Below are 23,054 nucleotides of genomic sequence, written 5' to 3'. Positions count from 1 at the left end.
GATGTTGAAGGACTTGGAGGATTTCAGCACAACCCGATGACCGTGCGTAGATGTTGAAGGACTTGGAGGATTTAGTCTAGTGTACACTCATGACACTGCGATCATTTTGTTTTTAGTCCAATATGTGCATATATTTGCACGGAATTTTGACGGTCTAGATCCAAGTTGTGCAACTGTTGAGGTATGTCCATTTTTCTTGAACAAACGGCGGTCATGTATATGCAGTTTTGTGCTAAAGTAGATAATTTTATGGGAACAAAAGAGCGATGCAAATTGCACTGCGATTTTCCCAATTCGCCTATCGTCGAATTGGGAGCAAAATTCTGCATACTTGCGTATAAATGTTATGTAGCCCAGACGTGGTCTAATTCTGCATAAAACCGGGCAGCCTTATTTCTATAGATCTGCTGCGCATTGAAATTGCATTGTATTGCATCGTAATTTCATTTGTGTCTATGCTAATTATGTTTACACAACATGAACTCACGTGTTTTCAAGCAAATTCGCCGATAATAGGTAGGTATAATACAAAAAAAATTGAACTTTTTTTGATTATCATCAAAGTAATCTCATATTAAAGAGCTAAATGAAAGAAAACTGATGAGGCATAAATGAATGTGATACGACATGTGGTTGCGGAGATATGCTAATTTGAATGTCTCAATTTTTCAGCCAATTTCCTGTACAAACTTTTTGTGCATGCACACATTAAAATGCTTATAGGCCTATACTGTGCATTGTGAGTACACAATTTTAAGAAACAAGCACTTGCTATTTACCGGTACTGGTAAATGTAATCCTAGATTGATTGAATTTGAATTGATGTGAACATATTAAGGGCCTATCATTTTCTTTTGAAGGGGGTCCTAAATCACACTGGGGGTCATAAATTTTTGGAAAGAAAAATAGGGGTGGGCGGTGGGGGTCATAAAATTTTGATGACCAAAATGTAGGGAGTCGCAAGATGACCACAGATAGTGTGTTTATCTTATTCAAAAAGACTGAATACAATTTTAGCCTCTTCAGGGGGTACATGACTTGTAAGGTGTATCAGTGGGTGGTGGGGGAGGGGTCATAAAAGTTTGTTGCCGAAATAGGGGGGTCGCAAAACTCGCAATTTTATTGATGCTGACTTTTTGGAAATTTGGGAGCCCCGCAGAAAATGATAGCCCCCTAATACTAGTATACAAATGAACATGTATGAGTAACATTTTGTTTTATTTCTGTTTTCTGATGCAGATTCCAGCTTTGACAGAGGATGGTAACCAGGGACTGTCTTTTGGAATTTGCAGGAGAGCATTACATAGCTCTTCTAGAGCCTTCTAGAGCCTTCAAGAGCTGTTTAGAACATTTACAATGAAATGTAATGAGAGAATGGTCAACTAAGGAAAGCTAAAAATCACTCTCCGATTTAAGGAGAACAAAAGAGATCGATTGCTCTCGCTCTCCTCAAAAGGCAGTCCCTGGGAAACCACAGTGAGGGCCAACAGCATATGCAAAAATAAAGAAAAACTTATTCAAAAAAATGAAATTTGTGTTGAAGTGTTATTATTTTTTTGTCATTGAAAAACTCACAGTTTTGATACTACCCACCCGAGACTTACACCTTTTCACTGATACAAGGGGGGTAATTTGTTTGAGGGGCACCCTTTAAAATGTTTAATTATTATAAGCACTAGCTGATGCATTCACCCCCTCCCCCATGAAAATGTTTTTGAGCAGGCACCCTTTGGAGCACTGGCTGGCGCATGCTCCCTATTCCGAAGATCATTGCAGAAACTCGAGGGCCAGTTCACTTGATCATCAGAATGGGGTCACTCCTGCTTAAGTATGAACCCCCCTGCCCCCATCCCCAGCTTAAGTTTTGTCTTTGAGCAGGCACCCTTTGGAGCACTGGCTGGCGCATGCTCCCTATTCCAAAGATCATTGCGGAAACTCGAGGGCCAGTTCACTTAGATCATTAGAATGGGGTCACTCCTGCTCAAGTTACCCCCCCCCACCCCCCCCTGACGCAGCGTCATAGGACTACGTCCCCCCCCATCAATTTGAACATTTAGAAAATCAAATAGGAAAATGGCCAAAAAACGGCCTGTGCCCCCCCCCCGGCCATCATACCCGATGTGCCCACAGTCATTCATGCATCTATCATAGCAAAAATCTGATAGCGCTATGCATGATGGGATAGGAATAGAAAAGGTCCAAATTTGCTTCTTCCCCCGACTCATAGTCGGCACAGAATGAGAATCTATCCCAGCATCCACAGCATGAGCCCATTCAATTAGTATACGCCGGGTTAAACATGTTCACTCACTGGCAAAAGTCGCCGAATTCGTACTACACAAAGTCCCCAGGTTATTCACTTTTTGCGCAAGCCATCCATCCAATCTCATCAAACCAAACATTTTTATGTACAAAAAACTACCTTTATATACCGCGTGCTCATTTAACTTACCGCTCAACTCCGTTATTTAGATATTTGGAGAGTAATTTCCGATAAAAATAGATCGAAATCGTCACTTTCAAACCCACTAGAAAGTCGCCAAAATTTGCCGCGACCACGTGCGAATCATCTGACCTCTTCCGGGTTCTGATCAAGTTCAACCTTTTGACTTGACCTTGTAAGCTTTGGAACTGTTTTTAACTCGATCTAATTCCCCCCAAAAATTTTTTCAAAAACATCGCTGTAAAATTTACTACCGGTAATTAATTTCCAAAATGGCGCCGGGTGCGCGATTTCCCTATGCTGAGAGAGGCTGAATATTGCGCATGCTCAGGTAAGGAATGCTCACATACCTATAATAGGTGATCAAAAGCGATCGGAATGTTACAAAAGTACAGATCGCATTCAGCTTACTTCATATGAGATAAAAAAAAAAAAAATACGGCTTAATTTGTCTTGGTGCTTGCGGAATGCCATGCAGTAAAATATTAAAACGTTGCGGCAATTCATGATTGACAACTAACAATCGGCGTGTCCTTCGTATCCTCCGCTGTCAATTTCTTATCCACTCACTAAATCCTCACAAAAGCTTTGTGTTGATTTCAGTAATGTGTGAGGCAAATTGCAATAAGTACAATGAAATAATGAGTAGAGGCGGCCTCCGAGGCTATCGTCGAACAACTGAATACAAGCACAACGTATGGACCAATATATTTTTGTAAACATTTTAGGCCTATAACAAAATGTATATTTCATTACAAATTGTACAACTATAGTTTCTACCCTAGGCTATGACCTATAAAAGTTACCTGTTATCAAAGTGTCCGCAAAAAACTGGTCATCGCAAGTATCTTTGATGCTGAAAACTTAGGATATTCATGCAGGGACAGGCCAAAAACCTTAACTCGATCATAAAATCCAGCCGATGCATGTCATAAATAATTCATTATTCCATTGTGTAAATGACAGTGTCCATGTATTGTTATTGCACCTGTGATCTCGCGCGAGAGCAGTTGTCAAGCTGAATTTATACTCGATCGCTGGATCACCACATGAATTCGCCTCTCGAAAACCTCTACGAGGTTGTTGCATCGAGCACGCTGACTGGCTTAGCAATTATCAAAGTAGTTTTGTAAACCAATCAGGTTAGACGTACATTTTAGTTTACTGGCGAGTCACATTAATTAATACCATAAAAGGCTGTCGCGTTCATTGATTGGCTTACGATTTCAAAGAATGGCTTTTGTAACTAAGCTCAATACGGGTTATATAGCGCCCGTCGCAAATTCTGCATACGTCCACGATGACGTCATGCCCCAGCGCCACGAGGCTGGCTTTTCTGCGAAAGCGAGTGAGTGGTATAAAGTCAGTTTCACAGCTGTGATTTAACGGAGCACATCCACAGCGCATTTGACAGATAAAAATGAAATCGGCAATTCTGAGCAACGGGATTCCATGAAATGGATGATTATGTAAGTTATTCTACAGCCCGGGGGGGTACTCAGTACAAAAGGCCATACGGGGGCGTGCACGCAAACATGGGTCGCATTTTCGACGCTTGGTATATCAATGACCCCTTATTTTTTCCGTTTTTGTGGTATACGCATGGGTAGTAAGTTGAAATTGGTATTCAAGCGGGGTCTAAATCAGATTTTGGTATATCAATGGGTGAAAATCTTTAAACTCACTTGCATGAATGTCACAAAAATAATTGTCTGATCGTGTCCAAATAAGGTACATCGCTATCCAAATAAGGCAAATCAGAATTATAAATTCAGAGCTGGGCAAATCAATTGATATTCCGATTAGCAAAACGTTGAGTTGTCATTGCAAACAGATGGCGACACTCTTCCGGTGTAGTATATGGTCATTTTCACGGTAAAGGGTGTAACTTTGGATTTTTAACATTTTAATCCGTAGCGTTCTAATAAAGCCACAGAATTCCATAATTTTTGGCCACATAAGTCATCTAGTTAGCAGCTACCTTGGGTAGCATAATCAGCTTTGGGAGTTACTGCGTTCAGTTTTAGCAGGCTTAAATGTACTTAATATTGCCATTTGGAAAAACTATAAAAAACAGTAACATTTTTGTAAAACCCTGTGTTTTCTTCAGTTAGTTCGTGGATAATTTTTCTTATCCTGAAAGTACAGTCATATGTTCAGTAAACACTGCCACATTAGATTTAATTGTGAACGGCCCTGTATTTTTGAGAACCGGACTTGATATTTGTCGTTTGAGGCTTCATTTTCCGTTAACAAACTTTGTGGGTGTAGCTTTGGTTCATAATTCTTGGTTATTTCTTCACTTCTTCTTGATTTATAACAGTTGTTATCTTAACTTGAAATGGGTAACAAAAATTAGCGATTTGCAAGCTTTTAAAATTTTATAAAATCTTGACTTCAAATAGCCGTTTTTCCGTTAACTTTTTTTAGGCTCCGAAACAAACTGTTCAGCAAGCTTGTGCAAATATAAATAAAAGAGCTCATCCAATCTATTTATCAAAATGTAGCAAAGTAGATCCTCAAGTCACATGTTTTTAAATCGTGGAGATATATATCACCGTTTGAAAATGGGACCCAATACAAACTTTCCGTTAACAATTGAAGCCTCCGAAACAAATGAAGCCTCCGAAACAACAGTAAACTTAATTATCATCTATGCATATCTAAATTGGTGTGTTTCATACTGATATCTGGCTCAAAATAAGCTAAGGTGTCATAAAAGTGTAACACACAATTATTTTTCCAGCTCTTTTCTTTTGGTCTCCAACCAGGTTTAAATTATAGTATGCACATATATCGTTCATAATACACTAAAAGAAAGATAAGTTATAGACCATTTACTTCACAAATTTAATTTTCTAGCCCTTACGTATGTTATATTTGACAGACACAATTTTGATGATTTTCTGCAATCAAATAAAAATTTATAAAGTATTACATAAGGTATTTTGTGGTTATTTAGGTGTAGGACCTACAGCAACTGATTGTGGAAAAAAATGTGTCCAAATATTACAATAAGGAGGATAAATTGTTATAAATAAAATATGTGTGTCTGTCAAGCCATAACATACATAAGATGTCTGTCAAATGTAACATACAGAATAATAATTTGGCAAAAACAGTAGTTCAAGATGGGAAATTGAATAAAGATCACATGCAGTTTATAAATCACATGTTTTAAAACACTTTTATAAACTCTAAACTATCATCATAATGTGAACATCAAGTGATTTTTAATTTTTTTAAACAAATTGTGTATGTTATTTTTGACAGACACATACAAATCTTGTGTGTGTTACTTGCGTACAAATGTTTGACAGACAACACTTAACAATGGATTGTGTCATCAAAAAGCTTCTCCTCACAAAGTGATAGTGCCACAAAGCTAGGTGGAGCTAAATGCTATGTCATGTAGCATAATTAGCTGTATCACCCTAGTTTAGCAGGAATTACAGCACCGTCTTGCGTATGTTATATTTTGACAGACATTTCAAGAAAAATTTTAAAATTGTTATATGTTCAAAAAAGATGGCAGCCACTTACAAATTGATTATAATATGGAGAAATGAAGTTATTTACAATAGATTTACCCTTTAGTTTATGCTTCAAGTCTTTGTTTATAAAAAACTGAGGGACTTCAAAATCAATCAAAAGTTTGACAGACAATAGTAACATACATAAGGCAAACTTTTAAATCCTTTTCTTGATCTGTTAACTTATAATTCATAATGCCTCTTTCTGTTTTTTTTGATTTGTTTACTGCACCATTTTGGGAAACAGGTCACATGAATTTCTATAAGGATCCATAAAAAAAATTAAAAGCTGTTGAAAAAAGGCGTCTCTTGGCATGTTACAAATAATAGGCATTTTACAGCTATTTTTTATTATTTTTATTATTTAGAGTGAAAGGATTTTACTTAAATTGTGTATGCTATGTCTTTACTACCTAAACTTGCCACTAAACTAGCAAATATTCCATTTCTATAATTATTATTTTAAAAAAAAGATGTCAAAATATATGGCTATAATATGACACCTTAGCATATTTTGAGCCACCTGCATTGTAATTATTACTTGATATGTGCAGAATGTCATAAATTAAAAAAAAAATTGACATTATGGTTAATGTTTGAAAAATATACTGATACCTTAAAAAGCCTGTTTCGGAGGCTTCACATGCAAAAAACACCATACTTAACAAATGGGTGAAAAAATTAATGTGTGATAAATCTACAGTATCTGCCGCATAGAATCATTGATTCAATACACACAAGAAAATAACAGCTTAGATGATCCCAACACTGTTGTTTTCAAAAAAACTACTTCTGCAATGTTTAACAATTGTTAACATGAAGCCTCGAAACAAAAAAAATGACTTGCTGTGATAATTTAATTTTGTCACAACTGAAATTCAATACTTAGAAGCAAAGCATGAAAATTGGTAATTGTGATATTTTTTACCTATTTTTTATGTCAACTTGTAGTAGTTAGCTAAATATTTTACTTTTATGATCACCTGTGTTGTTAACTGAAGCCTCCGAAACACAAATCGCTTGAATTGCCAATTCTAAAAAATAACTCCAATTTCTGTGAAACTTGGCTGGGAGGTTCCTTTCATCAAGTAGTATTTGTACATGAAGTTAGACATTCAAATTATTTTAGGAACCCAATTAAAACTTAAAAAATATGTTTAAGGTTTGGAAATTTCCATTGTAAATGACACTTGATGTTAAAAATTTCAAAACTGCAATTACAAACATAGCAAAACATGGTATAAAATTTAACTTATATCTGTTGACTTACTTTGGAATGGAATTTCACATGTATTCCAGCTTTCATGTCAAAATTTTCTGAGGTTATGTAAAATACATTTTTCTTAGATTTTAACCAAAATGTTATGCAAATGTCAAATTTTTATTAGAAATCAAAAGGTTTAAGCCTTGAAACATTATTTTACTTGAATTTAAGTTGCTTCTATGCATGATTTCAGTAAACAGAAACATATTTAAGTGGTTTGAAATTTTGACCCTAAAAATCAAAAGTTACACCCTTTACCGTGAAAATGACCATATCTGAGCCCAGCACTACTTCTGTTTACCCCAGCCAATTTTGATAAATCACTGAAATAATATCGTTATCGAAGTTGCAACAGCAATTTTTTCATCGCTGTTTTTAAGTTAGTTTTGCCTCTCAGAACTCGGGATCGCAAAACTAAAGTAAATTAACTGCCGATTTTTAAATGCATCGAATCATATAAATAGGTTTTTTCAACAATCGGGTAAGTTTTTAGTGAAAAGTTCAGTTTTATTTTTGGTGCGAATTCAGCGGACATGACACGCGACAGCACTGCCAAGATCATACGATCGATATGCATGGGTCAAATTGATGTTGTTTTGGTTCGATAATTCAATGATAATTGCAATTGCATTGAACAGAAATGCATGAATATTAAATTCGTTTAAAATTTCAATAAACCATGAGTAGAAAGAAAAAAGCTACCGTACAAAAAAATATAAATAAAAAATTCATGTTCAAAATTTCTATTCATTTTTAATTTTTTTGCGTTCTTCCGTTCACCATGCAGGGTACAAATATTATGATTGCTCGGCCCAATTTTTTTCACAGATATCTTCCGTCAATCGACTGCCTTGCATGAACCAAAGGCCATGATGAGCGGGGGCACTGGTTGCGCCACTGTTTTCGTGGTTTTTGGTACATGTATGTTGTTAAATAAAATTTAAATATAAGTGCAAGAATCATCTTTCCCTACACAATACTTGTTACAAACTATTGGCCCCTACAAGACAAACGAACATAAATTTGGAAACTGAGAAAACAAACCAACAATAAATATATTTTGGATTTGTATTCATTACAAAATAAGGGGTGGTGCAACGATTATATGTACCCCGGGGTGGTGAATTCTCAAAATGTTCTGCCAAAAATCCCCCCCCCTTTTGGCCTGCCAAAAATCTTTTCCCCCTATAATTCACCACCCGGGACCGGGCACCCCTAACAAACAAAATAATAATAATTAATAAATGATAGACCCTTGATAGTTCTAATAAAAAAAATACAAAATACAGTAAACAAGAAAATAATAAAAAATATGATCTGAATTTTTTTTACGGTATTCTAAACAGAATCTAAACGTATAGTGGTATATGGATGGGTCAGTATATGGGGTTGGTATATCAATGGGTGGTATTTTTGTCTTTTCAACTGGTATAGTCATGGGTGTCTATTCTGTGTTGGTATATGCATCGGTAGTAAAAATCAGGTTTGAAGTGGTATAGACATGGGTCCTACTTCAAAATCTTCGGAGGCACACCCCTACCCAAAAAAAATTTGAGTACCCCGGGTTCTACAGGATCGGTAATAATTAACAGCTGGTCTGCTGTATTTGAAGTGCATATTGAAGTTTGTAAGTTTGTGACTTCGTATTTTATGTGCAATTGATATTATAGGAAGCTTAAAAGTTAAATTGGCAGGCTCTCATGCAATGTATCAGTCTCTTCCGAACATATATGGACGTTCAGGGCAAGTCATACTGAAGTATGACTTGCCCACACAGGGTATACTCCGAGGCGGGTTTCTTCTTCATCTTACGTAACAGTATTGTTCTCCAAAAAACCCCGGAAGCTTGTCGTCTGGCGCTCTAGCTGAAATACAGCAAGATAATGTAAGATAGTAAATGTAAACCTGTATTTTAGCTAGAGTATCTCGGCGAATGTAGCCGAGATTGAGAACTGGGACTACAAATGTAGTACAATTCCAGTACAAGGAACTTATACCGTTGTCCTCATTCACAAAGTGATATTACTATACCTAATAAATATTTATTACGTAATCCGCACATCTTGTTGGTAAATAACGCCAGCGTCCGAGTACGGTATTTTGACTACTTCCCGCGCCTGTGGCTGTGCAATTAATTTATTAATCATGCACCCTACTACCGTTCCTTTTGACGTAGCATTGTGCTACACAACGGCGATTCTGCATATGTGATATGTCATATGCGTTTATCGTGAAAATGCTGTAATTATTTTGCCGAGATTACCGATGCCATAAATAACACACAAATTTGATGTTTTCTGAAATAAAATGTTATTAAAGACATAGAGTGTTAAAAATAGAATTGGAATAATATAGTCCTAAAATTGTAAATTGATTGAACAGACATCCTCCAAATAAAATCAGGTACGGTAAGCAAAATATTAAGCTTAATTTTACCATGCTGGCCGGCACGCTGACTGGTAGGCCTACAGGTGTGTTTTGACTTTTATTTACGATTTTACTGTGATAAAGAAAATATTTATGAGGTATAGTCACAGAATTAAAACCAAAGAACTAGGACTCCGACTTGACCGCCATCTTGATACAGGCATGGAGCACAAATTGGGGGGTATTCGCCTTCGGTTTCCCTCGGAATGCTCTTGAGGCATTCGTTGTCATGCAAGCGCGACATGGATATGTGACCATCCACCATGAAGTGGTAGTAAAGTCGGCCCTAGACCATTTTCTGTTTATTGCAGATTTGGAAAGAATGTGATTTCAGCTTCAAAATGACACCTCAACCAGCTTCATCGGACATCTGGAAGTGAAGTTATGGTTCATCAAAGATCACGTTCCTAATATATTTTACATAGAAATCCATATACTGTTTTTGATTGTCAAAATGGAAAATGCCGACTTTACGACCAGTTTGTGGTGGACGGGCACATATATGATGGGCACATTTGAGAGATGCACTTGATGCGACCTGCACGCGAGTACTAGGCGCTTCAGATGAGACATAGAATTGTTTTCGTTTGTCTCCGAGGACCGTCGGCAAGGACCGAATACCCCCATATCTTTTTCGCAAAGTCAAAATATGAGTGTTCCAAAACGCTACTAATTCAACGACGTAACTTGAGAGAGCAAAAAGGGGCCTGGGCCAAATTTTGACAAGCCATATCTCCAAAACCGCTTGGAGTTGAGCATTCATTTTTTTCCATGTGTTCATTATGCTCATAGAGGTATGCTAGAAATGATTTTCAGCAAAATTTGAGTGGATGACCACTGACCAACCAACCCATTTTGTTGATGTGGTTGGAATGACATATGTGAGTAGGCAAACCTAACTGATGTTTTTAAAGCAAAGTCATCGAGTCCCAAAGCCAATATCTCTCAGAAATGTTGTCCAAGAACATATTTTCAACATACCTGAAGTTGATGGTGGTGCAACATGTCTGACATTGGTTTTCAGGGGGTCAAAATGTACAAAAATGTACAATTAGAGTTTTGCATGGGTAATATCTCAGCTAAAAGTATTCTAATAGGCTCAATATATTATAAGAGTAATGTCCTACCAAAGGGCACTGACTGGCAAAAAAATTGACAATAAAATTATTTTTACTTTTGGAGTTCTGACCCCCGTAGTTGGTCCTGGATGGACGAAGTTGCATTTTGAGGGCCCTATATCTTTTAAAGTAAAGGAGTCACAAGTTTTCTGATGCCAGATTTGAATTCTACACAAAAAGTATCCCAGGATACATACTTTTTAAATTTGTTGGGGTTCCTTTATACATTTATGGACCTCCAAACATCGTCTTCGCGTTATGACACATTTTTTACGCTGACCCCCCTAAATTTCAAATTGATGCCACGGGAAAACGAAATGGAGTATGAAGCTCAAATTTTCAGGATTTTACTTTCTCATCAATATCTACCACCACACAGAAAATGAAAAAAAAATTGAAGAGGTGCTGCGGTGCACATCCCTGGAGTTGACATGGAATGGCTCTGGGTAAAGTAAAACAATTATACAACATGATCCATTTTGGGGAAGTCTTCAAAACTACTGGTCCCTCGGTGTTGGATGATTTGACTACTTCCCTCTGCTGACGCGCCGGGAAGTAGTCAAATCATCCAACACCGAGGGAGCAGTAGTTTTGACTACTTCCCCTCAAAACATGTTGTATTTCTATACTATCTGTCCAACGTATAAGGCTAAGACCATACGGCACTGTGGGGAAGGAATATTTATTATACAGTCAATAGGCTCCGTCACCCTATATGTGTGTGAAATACAACCAATACAAGATGAAGCAGAAGAGGCTTTCCACACAGTGAACAATAAACAAGAAATGAAATCCAATGTTAACATATATTTGCGCAAGTGACAAGGACATATTTAAATCGGGAAATTGATCGCCACATCTTAATGGATTCACATTATCCTCCCGGACGGCGGAAATGTCAAACTGTTTATTCCAACATCTACTAGTGGACTGGTTTTTAAATCCACTACATCTATCATGGGGGGGGGGGCACTTGTATTTCAAGGTGGACACCATGCTCGGTAAAAAAACAAGTAAAAAGGGTTGTTTTTTCAGCATTGGGCAAGTACAGCGCTGTACCTGTTTAGGGTGTAAAAAACGCCAAACATCAGGAAAAAGGGTATACTTTTCCAAGCAAAATACTTGCTTAGGGTACCAAAGTTTATGCAAAATAAAAAAGAGTGAAATAGGCTATGTTTGGCTTCTATCAGAACACATGATTACACATCATAGGGTAAAGCATTAAGAAACATCAAACTACTTATATTAAACAAGAACCTGAACATGCATTTTTACTTTCTTAGTGTTAAAAAAATGGCAAAATACTTGTTTAGGGTATGTTTTGCACGCGCTGAGTAATACTCGTTTAGGGTGCGTTTCGAGAGTCCATACCCTGAGCATGGTGTCCATCACGTAATGTGCCCCCCGGTCAAAACTGTAACTACAATTTTATCCAAGAAATTAAAAGAAGAAATACTAAATATTGCGTAGTTTCAATGATGCTTACCGATCAGGCACAAAAGGAGAGGACGTAGGCCTACTTTGAAGTGAGTAATCTTTTGTACAGCGTTGGAAATAGCTGGTAATACGTAGCAAAATGCAACACAATTGTATCAATTTGCTACACAATTTTGCAGTTGAGGAGCATTTTTATGCCATAGACTTGCACACTGAAGTATGTGAATGTACCAAGAGAAAAGTAATGAAAGCAAATTTTGCTACTCATAAAAAAATGTTCAATTCCAACACTGCTTTTGTATGCTTCTCAGCTAACAAAAGATTACTCACTTCAAAGTACGCCCTCTCCTTGTGCCCGCCATATTTCAAAAAGGCTTATTATTTTCATTCTCTCTCAATAGATCAACCTACCTCATCGGTTACAATGGAGTGTACCCCACCAATGGACGGTCTAGCAAGAACGTCTCCGCAAGTAGCACGGATCATATCCCCACCAGTGGCGGATACCACATGGCCACAAGCTGGCCAGGTACCCACAAGGCGACGCAGACACAGCCTGCCTCAGCCAGTCGTTCCCGATACCCCGATCGAGGAAACTCGTACCTCAAATAAACCAAACCTGCCACAACATATGGACCTTGATAGCTCAACGCACAAGACCTTGTCAAACCCAATTAAAGTTAATCCAACTGTACATAAACAACAACATACAGTAATGACAACACAAAGTGCATGGAACTCAATGCAGCAACAGCAGAGTAGAACTTGTTTAAACGGTGTAAATATGGACTTGGATTTTGATCCGCCGACGTCGCAACCAATCAATTTTGGTGGCGGCGCCGGTTTTGGCGGTAGTAGTTTTGAACACGGGATACCGATTGTAAGACCGCCTCAGTTAACTTTACATTCACCGACTAGTGACAGTAGAAGTAAAGGAAGTCCACCGTTCTTAGGCAAATCACATCTCAGCAGTTTGGCTTCAAGAAAAGCAGCGAGGTAACTAATTCTAATGGTTTATAAGTTAGTAAATGTATATTACTTGTTGGGAGTGAAATTGTACAAATAAAATGCATGCGTGCTGAGATGCTGATGCATCTAATCCGGGGTACTCAAGTTTGGCTTTGGTAGGGACGTGCCGCTGAGAATTTGAAAGTGGACCCATAAATATACCAATTTTCAAGAAATTTGGACCCATTGATATACCAAAAGTACAAATTTTCGGCCGAATTTAACCCAAATTGTCTTAGTTTTTACAAATTTTCCCAAAATTTTGGGAAAATTTCGAAAAATTTTGGCTAGATTAAGGAAAAATTGGGCTATTTTCCGAAAAAATTGAGAAAATTTTGAAAAAAGGACCCATTCATATATACCAAAATAGGCTTTGAAAATGGGGTCATTGATATACCAAGAGGCTGAAAATGCTACCCATATTTGCGGCACATCCTCGTATGGTCATTTGTACTGAGTACCCCCCCCCCACCCCGGGCATCTAATATAATGCACAAGCCCCACGGGGGGAGTGCAATAGAAGTATCAACATCACATTTTTTAACCTATTTCAAACACCTGTGATTTAATTTTTATTTCAAAATTGTCACTAAAAATGTTTGAAATGTGAGCAAATATAAATCCATCAACCCGCAAGAAAAAAAAAGAATGCATGAAATAACCAGAGGCACCAAAGGCAATTGCCTTGGGTGCCCCATGCCTTTACCATAGTGCCCCCCAAAAAAATGTGTATTTTTGGATGTATTCTTTAGCATGTGATTCCCTTGGTGCCCTAGCAGGCTGTGGCAGAATTGCCTGCCTGTCGTCGCAAATGCCAAAATGAACTTTTTTCACTGCATAATGCGTCCATGCATTTTATACAATTAATACACTCCTGGCATTTTCCTAATGTTTGCTCTTGATTGTTCTTGCTATTTAAGAGTGTATGAAGCACATACTGTAAAAGTGGAAATTTTCGCTGTACATTAATTTTCGCGCTCAATGCAGCTGCTGCGAAAATAAAAACATGCTAATATGTTCTTTTTATGTGTAGGTCTACATGTAAGAAAGTAAAGAAACCCCAAAATCGTCAAAGCGTGAAAATTTACACACACGAAAATAACCACTTTTACAGTATAATATTCATTCTTGCACCTATCCACATGCACCTGTTGCACCATGAGAACAAACAAACAGAAAACAAACATGTAGAATAGATAATGATTTAACCGGACACATCCTGTGATTCTCAGGATATGTGATTTCATCAATACCCCATGCAGGCAACATCATTTCCATGAGAGACGAGGGCCACAGTTACATAGAATACAATTGGGCAAGAGGCACATAGCGGACTTGGACAACGAGGATGATGATGACGATGACGATTACTAGTAAGTTTTGTCAAAACCAGGGTTGTAGCTAGGATATTTTCAGTGCTGGGTGCCATTCGATGAAAATCTTGCATATTTGGCAATTTGTTGTCAAAATTGACCAAATTCATGACTAATTCAATAAAATTGTGCAATTTTAGACTCTGTGTGGCGGGATCCAGTGCTAAAATTGCACTTGAGTGGTGGGCTCCAAAACTGAGTGGTGGGCTCTGCCACCACCGCCCACTGTAGTTACAACCCTGGTCAAAACGTGGACATAAAAGAAAATGTTTCAGCATACAGGTTTCCGTAAAATGTTGGCCCTTCCCCACATGACACCTGTCACCTTTGGGCCATATCTCAACTCCCCCTCCGCCTTCCCCAAGTATGCAATTTTGTTATTTAATATGCCCCTTTAGGGTTTCTCTACCAGATGCTTATTTATATCTAAATTCCTTCCCACAATACCATATATGTGTATTGCATAACAAAGCAGCTGGATTAACGATTAGCCTCTGAACTTTATCTATTGTTCCGCTATATGGTAGAGAAACCCTAAAGGTGCGTATTGAAAGGGCAAAACTTCAACAGAAAGTTCTATAATTCAAGCATTACAAATTACAGAGATATTTTAAACAGGGAATATCAGGACATTCAGGTGCTAAAGAATTAGGGATGTAAATCTTCAGGTAATTTCCTGATTTCAGGAAATTTTGCTTGGATCTTCCCTGTACAAAGTATAGGGAAATACACATTTTCAGGAAATGTTAAAGGTGAACCTCATTGAAAATAAAGTTATATATCAATGGAAAGCTTATGATATCAGGATATTAAAAATATTTTTTTCCGATTTTTTTGATGGCCAATAAAGCTGAAAAATTAAAAAATGAATGAATTTTTGGTCTTTTTAAGGCGCCCAAAAGCACCCAAATCAATCGTCTTTGACCTTGAGGATGCTCGTGACGTAAGCTCAGGGTTCGCACATCATGATGATCCTACTCGGAAACATGTAAACAAGACTTGCTGCCTGTACTTTGCAAGCTGCCCGGCAAGTCTGATTTTTACAATAAAGCTTGAAATGAGTAGAATCTTCAAGTTGCTGATTCCTTCTATATATATTAGAAATAATAGAATTATTGTCAACACGAAAATGTTCCGTAAATTTTGACAAAATCAGTCATAACTGGCTGGGTATAACTGGGTAATTGAGTTTGAATTTCGCGCTGGGATCAATTCCATGCGCAAATGATTGCTGCTACCGTATACCGTTCATGTCATGGACTGAATAAACATGATCGAATAACAAATTAAATAACTTGTTTGTGACATTCCCTATTCTTGATTCATTTAAAAATATCTGATTTTTAAAAATCTCGTCTTGTAGTAATCAAAAAAAAAATTAATTAAAAAAACCGCAGATTTCATCAAATCCAGCCCATAAAGGTTTTCATATTATAGCGCATTGCGGTAATACATTCTCCCAGGTACATTCTTTCCACACAATCACGATTGAAAGAAACAGATACTTTATTATAAAATAAATACAATTTAGGCTTAGTAGACCGTTATTTGATGGAATTCTGAAATCTGAATAAAATTAAAATATTGTCACTTGTGTCACGATTATAATGATACTACCATCAGTGTACTGAAAAAGTGAAACATTCATGTTTTATGGATTACCGAACACGATCGTAAATTGCTGCTTTTATGCTGAAGAAATTACAGGCAGCCGCATGAGATCAAGGTGGGCAAACACAGCGACTTCGCTTCGCGTCTCTCGGTAGCACAAGTTCAAGTTGCGCCGTGTTTCAGCAGATTTGATCAATCGTTCCCTTATATTTGGAACATCTACAGGAATAAATTTTGCTGATGAAGTAGCAATAAGTTGGAAATATCAGAATGTGAATATCAATGATCGGTCATTTTGTCTGCAAGTACAGTACGTACAGTCGCGGATACGGAACACTCGGCGACTGAGTGAATTCACCCCGCCCCGTATGTATCTACGAGTTCGCCTATCATACATGACCGGTTGTAAAGTTAAGAAATAATTAAAAAATCCCGTACATGTACTTTATTCTATTCCTTCATTTTCTCATTGTGATAAGTTCATCTCAACTTGGTGTGACGATCTGAACTGGGAGCACTAGCAGTTATTATTTGCAATCTGTTTTCATTCCGGTTCTTCAGCGAATCTTCGGGCTGCGTGCTTTACTGTAATATTCCCTGCATATCGTGGATGGCTTGGCCTATCCCAAATCACCCGACCAGCACTTTTCCCATTTTTAATCCACACACTTTATTCAGGAACTTCATTCTTGATTTGATCATGATGTTTCCTTCATGTTATTCTTATTTTATTGAAGATATTTTTCATGTAAAGTAAGTTGGCAATGACTGAGTTCGTGCATTGGCCCGATGCATGCCACAGTAATGCATGGACATTGTGTTTACAATCAAACCGGAAGTAACTGTGTGTCCCGTGTTGGCGTCATCATCGAAAGCGCCCAATTTGAGCGATTTCGTTTTGTAATTTAGGGGGTGCCAATATCCAATCTTTGCATGGAGATTATGTCTATCCTGGTGCGTTAGGCAAATAAAAAATATTCTTTTCTGCTTCCTGGCATCATAAGCTTTCCATTGATATATAACTTTATTTTCAATGAGGTTCACCTTTAAAGCAGTTTCAGGAAATTATGTCAGTGCTTGTTTTCATCCCTGAAGAATGTTACAAAAAGGATTTGGCAAATGCATTGCACATTGAAAGTTGTATTGCACTTAGTTACTTGCTAATTGCAACTCGGATAAAAACATTCAACAATTGCATATTACAAAGAAAAAAGCAGCTGGCTACCCAAATAGAAAATTCCAATCGTAAGGGCTCTCCAAGAAATAATACAGGAAAAATGCATTAATAAAAAAACATAAATTATCTGACTACACTTCCCCTTTCAATTTAAGAATTGGTTGGTTGGTAAATTAGATTGATTGATTGGTCTCTGCAATAACGGGAAATTTTTGCGGGAGTTGAATTTTTGGGCTTTTCATGGTCGAACAAACAGGCATGAAAGCAAAGTGGACTGTAGTGACAATGAGTGCAAGACTTGGAATGTGGTAGGTGATGGCATCTGTTAATATTGGAAAAATAACTCGAGACTCTTACTTCAGTGCAGGTATCCCATTGCCCGGGGGTGGGGGTGCAACACACTCCCTATAAATCTGCAAAAGGTCTGCTTTGTATAAAATAGCATATACTTTTGGCCAGAATGAAGATTTCTCTTGAAAAGGTATACAGCATTTGGAAAATCCGCAACCCGCACGAAAAAATTCTGGCTTTGGTAGCTCATGGATTTCTTAAAAGAATTACTTCAATATGGTGCAAGAAAAAATGTGATCTGTAAATTGCATATAAACCAGGTAAAACTTCAACTCTCTTGTGTTTTTTTTTTCAGCTCGTCGTCTGGTCCAGCTTGCAAGCAATTTATCAATGAAGAACGCATGGCAGCGAGGATGAACAACCTTAATATTAGCAGTGGAAACTCAACACAGGGTCAGTGAATCGCAGAGTATAGAATGTATCTTGCTATGAAAGATTAAATGAAGTGTTTTGTTAATGGGCTATACCATTTAAAATCCACACTACCCCTGTGGAAGATTTTGGAAATATATTCCACAGGAGGAGTCCAAATTTCAAATGGAATGATAACATTAAGTGGCTCCATTTGGAACTCGCCCTCCCTCAGTGGAAGATTCAGGTTGAATCTTTCTCAGAGGGTGTATGAAATTCAAATGGAGCTGGCCAACGTGTTCTTTCCATTTAAAATTCACACTCTCTCTGTGGAAGATATTTCCAAAATCTTCCACAGGAGTAGTGTGGATTTTAAATGGAATAGCCCAATTCTAGTAGAGGTGTATTTTTTTTGGGGGGGGGGGATTTGCAAGGGTAACTTATTCACAGAATTTATATTAGCATATTGAATAATTGTAACACTCTTGAAGTCAAGTTCAATGACCCATGTTAGGTTATTTAAATTTTAAAATAATATAAGGGTAACCTTAAAAGCAGATGTTGTAGGACATTGTGCCAAAATTAAGTGGTAAGCACTGCATGTGTAAACCTTTGTAATGCTCAAGCTTGTAGAAGCAAATTTGATTTGAGGCTCTTGCCGATCAATGCATGAGGTATAGACCACTTGGCATCATTGTTTATCAACAAAGGCGAGGGACTGGTCTATCGATATGCTTGAACGAACTGGTACACTGTTCAATGGCTTTCTTGTACTATATGAAATATTGTGGGCGATTTAAAATGCATGTGCCCTGAGCAAAATACATGGCGTATGTGCACTGCAGGGCCAAGAACAATGGAAATTGCCATAATTTGTGTGCATACTGCTGGACAAATGACATCACATGTCAAGTGGTCTATACTATTTGCCATTTCGGAGGACGGGCTAATGTTGTGATGTTCTCACTCGCTTCTCACCGCTGCGGTCCGGGGTCAATTCCCCGCATTGCCACATGTGAGATTGGTTGCCGATCGCAGGTTTTTCTCGGGTGCTCCGGTTTTCCTCCTGCATCTAAACTCAGACCTCTTCCCATCCCTGTCCTGTCATATTCGGTTGGCATCCCTTTAATGTAGTAGCCTCTATGCACTGTGGGTTCTGCCTGGCTGCGGTCGAATGTTATAAGTAAATAAAATAAATAAATTTGCTGTCAGTGAGTGGCAAGTCAAAAGGGCGGATTTACCATAGTATTACATACAGGGCAATTTTGAGTTGGTACTCTTTGGGTCTATCCTCTTTGGTACATATTCCTTGCACTCTCTCTTGGTGGTCATTTGCATGTTAATTGCTCTGTAGCAAGTTTGTATTAGTATTAGTATAGTATTAAATCACAGATGTATTATTTGTTTTTCAGGTAGCACATTTTCATCATTTTGGCAAGCGGCACCAGCACACAATTCACCTAGGTTTGAATGGCAAGGTTCAAGAAAACTGCCCTCATTTGCAGAACTAGAAAGCAGGTATGTTGGTCGCAATGATGAAGTGCCACCTCTTGAGATATTAAAATTTGTCGTCCGTTTCACATACTGTCATATCTCAAAAGTTTTTTTTCAATATTGTCATCCAATTGTAGGTCTGTTATCGAATTTACATTGTCGACAATCAACAAATCTTAAGATTCAATGTCGACAAGTTGTCGACAAAATGATACATCAATTAAGTTCAGCGACCATGTTATGCATTTTTTTTGCATCAAAATATTACCATATACCCCATAAACATGATAAACGCAATTATGCATCATCAGAATATTGGAATTTATAATGGAAAGATAATCTGCACCACTTACGAATGAATTAATTTTGTCGACAATTGATCCATGCTTGTTGACAATCGGGAAAATTGCTTTGTCGATAATATTGTTGACAACAGCCTTGTCAACACAAGCCCTATCCAATTGTAATAAGATACACTGTAAAATTGCTATCTTACTTTTGAGGTAATATCACACTATTACAATCTCATGTCCATTCATAAAAGGAAGAAGCATGCTAAAATGTAAAATAACATTTTTTATTATCATTGATGTATATAAACATTTTACTACAGACATGTGACCCTACTAGAGTTTAAAGAAAAAGAGTTCCTTTTTGAAGAAATTTCATTGGAGACTCAGACAATAGATAATATTGTACTCCGAGACCTAGATTTAAATCACGACAATCCAAAAATATCAGAAAATGTGGAAGCTTATCGCTAATTTTTTAATCTGTGGTCTGTGTACACGCTGGTGATCGGTTCACCTAGATTAGCCCAATTAGTCATATATATTTACATCGTACATCATCTAGAAAGATAAATCAATAAAATAGATCCACATTGGTAGGGCGAGACTGCTGGTTTAGGAAGCCTGACCACTAGCCAAGCATCGAGAAATTGGACCTATGCATGTGTCTGTAGTTTTGTCCTGAAAAATAGTCAAAGCTAATCCTGACCAGAGTTTGACAGTTTTATACTAGCCTGATGACGAACCTGTTGAAACCCTCAATGGGCTATTCCATTTAGAATCCACACTACCCCTGTGAAAGATTTAGCTAAAGTCTGCCACAGAGGGAGTATCAATTTTGAATAGAATACACAATTGGGTAACATCCATTTGAAATACTTACTCCAGTTATGGAAGATATAGGTAAAGCCATAATACAGGGGGAGTATGGGTTTCAAAATGATTAACTCTGATCAATTACATGTGAAAAACATACTCCCCTTGTGGAAGATATTTTCAAATCTTCCACATGGGTAGTAATTTTCAAATTCACAAATAGTAGAACATTTTGTAGTTCTAAAAGTCCAAATGGAATTGGCAAATTTTTTAAATACTTGCATGTATTAATATTGTCACACCAATTTCTTTTTGTTTTTTGTTGATCCAGATTATCGGATTCTGATCCTTCGGAAGATGAGAATGAGTTAAGAATAGAGTACGCACCAGAATTACGCAAGGCGCTCCGCAAACGAGATAGTCCACTGCCAGAAGCATTAGCTAAACAAATGTAAGTGATTCCTATGACAAAGTCCTCACAGTCAGTTCCCATCAGGGTAATGCCCTCCTATCTGAATGCAAGGAATTTGTGGTTGTCAGCAGTTACAGCCGACATTGTGTTTCAGATATTAGCCTGGAAATAAGAAAGCAGCATGGCCAGCGTTTAAGGTCTTTGACTTGGGTGCTCAAGGTCCCCGGTTAATTCCTGGTGGAGGTAAAAAAAAAATATGATCCGCTCTCTCCATAACTGCATTTGAATTGTAGGGCAAGTGGATGACGAAAGACCTCACAGCCAGTTCCGATCAGAGTAATGCCTCTGTACATCCAAAGCAAGGACCCAAATGGAAATGAGGCTTTCTTGGGTTAACCTGGGTTCAGGTATGCTTGTCTCAGTCTTGGGCTATAAGTTCTAAACAATCAAATATAATAACTCTGGACGCAGTTGTTGTGGTTTGGTAGGTAGATAACCTATTTTAGAAACAAATTTCAAACTCTTGAGGGATATCACTTTAAATCAAGTGAAGTTTATCATTTCCTACCTATTGAAACTATTATGTTGCAAATTATTTCTTTTCTTGATCATCAACTTTAAGAGTCTTCCAGAAAAAAATATTATGAAAGAAAACAAAAGTTCTAACTGAACGACCCTGCTTGGCAAGGCCATCCAACCACCCTTAGAACAGAATTTTTTTTTGTAGCCTTACCTCATAGTTGTTCAAGAATTGTCAACTTGTTCTCTTTTTATTTGACAGAAATCCCAATTGTATGCAGATTGTATTATGGCAACCACCGGGGGCCATCTTGGAAGAAACAATCAAGGACAACTCCCCACAGACAGTAACAAAGGATGGCAACCCACCCAGTAATTCTCCTGCAGCAGGAGAGGCATCCATGGAATGCGCAACAGAACCTTTGAATCGGCTTAGTCCACCGGGTGGGGCGCTGCTGCTAGGAATAAAAGTCCAACCCTGGTGCAAAGGAGTGTGTCCCCCGGTTCAGATTGGGGAGCTAATGTGCAATTGTTTGATGCCATAGATGACGATGATATGGATTTATAAGGGAGAGTGACTGGCAAGACTAGAATACTTTGGCCACACGCTATCAGGTGACCCATGCCGGTCGTGTTGATATGAAAAGAAACACTATGAAAGATCAAGAGAAAGACCAGACAAGGATTGGATACATAAAAGCTGATGTGGTGGAAGATGGAGATGAACAACATTGCAATTGTGTGCAGGCTATTCCATTTGATATCCACACTGCCCCTGTGGAAGATTTAGCTAAAGTCTTCCACAGAGGGAATATAAGTTTCGAATAGAATAGACAATTGGGTCACTTCCATTTGAAATACTCACTCCAGTTGTGGTAGATATAGGTAAAATCATAAGATAGAGGGAGTATGGGTTTCAAAATGATTACCCTGACTAATTACATTTGAAAAACATACCCTGCATGTGAAAGATATTTCCAAAATCTTCCACAGGGGGACTGTGGATTCCAACTGGAATAGCCCATGGGCTGTTCCATTTGAAAACCACACTCCCACTGTGGCAGATTTTGGAATTCCAACCAAATTCAACAGTTAAATTTTTCCATATCCAACCATAAGAAGTTAGAAGATTTTGAAATTCCAAACAAAATTGTTTGATTTTAGTCCAAATTGCGCCAAATTCATCTGGATTCGTCAATTTCCACAATTTTCAGCTGGAATTTCACAAAAAAATATAGTCTAAATTTCCAGCTGGACTGAGTGAAAATCTTCCACGTGGGGTGTGTGGATTTTAAATGGGATAGCCTAATGGTGTGATTGACATATACGGCGGGTGGTAGTACATTGTGAGGTAAAGCTGTCATGCAGCCCTATGCTGATGTAATGTGTGTGGGTGTGCGTTTATATATTTCTGCATATTGAATAAACTA

At 37.7% G+C, this 23,054-nt stretch overlaps 1 protein-coding gene across 2 annotated transcripts; it reads left to right on the top strand.

The window, feature by feature from the left end:
- Positions 1–93: 93 nt before the first annotated feature.
- Positions 94–22,559, top strand: LOC140163976 (uncharacterized). Of its 2 annotated transcripts, none has more exons than XM_072187266.1 (7): positions 94–181; positions 12,624–13,218; positions 14,493–14,603; positions 18,038–18,135; positions 19,506–19,611; positions 21,025–21,144; positions 21,887–22,559. In XM_072187266.1, exons 2-7 carry the CDS (start codon positions 12,647–12,649, stop codon positions 22,167–22,169), a joined length of 1,290 nt encoding a protein of 429 aa, XP_072043367.1. In that variant the 5' UTR covers positions 94–181; positions 12,624–12,646; the 3' UTR covers positions 22,170–22,559. The 2 variants fall into 2 exon arrangements, with proteins under 2 accessions (XP_072043367.1, XP_072043366.1); XM_072187265.1 differs by having other exon boundaries at positions 14,463–14,603.
- The last annotated feature ends 495 nt before the right edge of the window (positions 22,560–23,054 follow it).

The sequence above is a fragment of the Amphiura filiformis genome, chromosome 11, assembly GCF_039555335.1.
Source record: "Amphiura filiformis chromosome 11, Afil_fr2py, whole genome shotgun sequence".
Classification (NCBI taxonomy): domain Eukaryota; kingdom Metazoa; phylum Echinodermata; class Ophiuroidea; order Amphilepidida; family Amphiuridae; genus Amphiura; species Amphiura filiformis.
Note: the sequence above shows the minus strand (reverse complement) of the source record. Positions and strands in the feature narration are given on the sequence as shown.

Excerpts from the sequence above, each read along its gene's own strand:
- LOC140163976 (XM_072187265.1), top strand. The coding sequence starts at position 12,647 with ATGGAGTGTACCCCACCAATGGACGGTCTAGCAAGAACGTCTCCGCAA. Across the intron at positions 13,219-14,462 it reads GCTTCAAGAAAAGCAGCGAG|GATATGTGATTTCATCAATA; the intron begins GTAACTAATTCT and ends TGTGATTCTCAG. Across the intron at positions 14,604-18,037 it reads GATGACGATGACGATTACTA|CTCGTCGTCTGGTCCAGCTT; the intron begins GTAAGTTTTGTC and ends TTTTTTTTTCAG.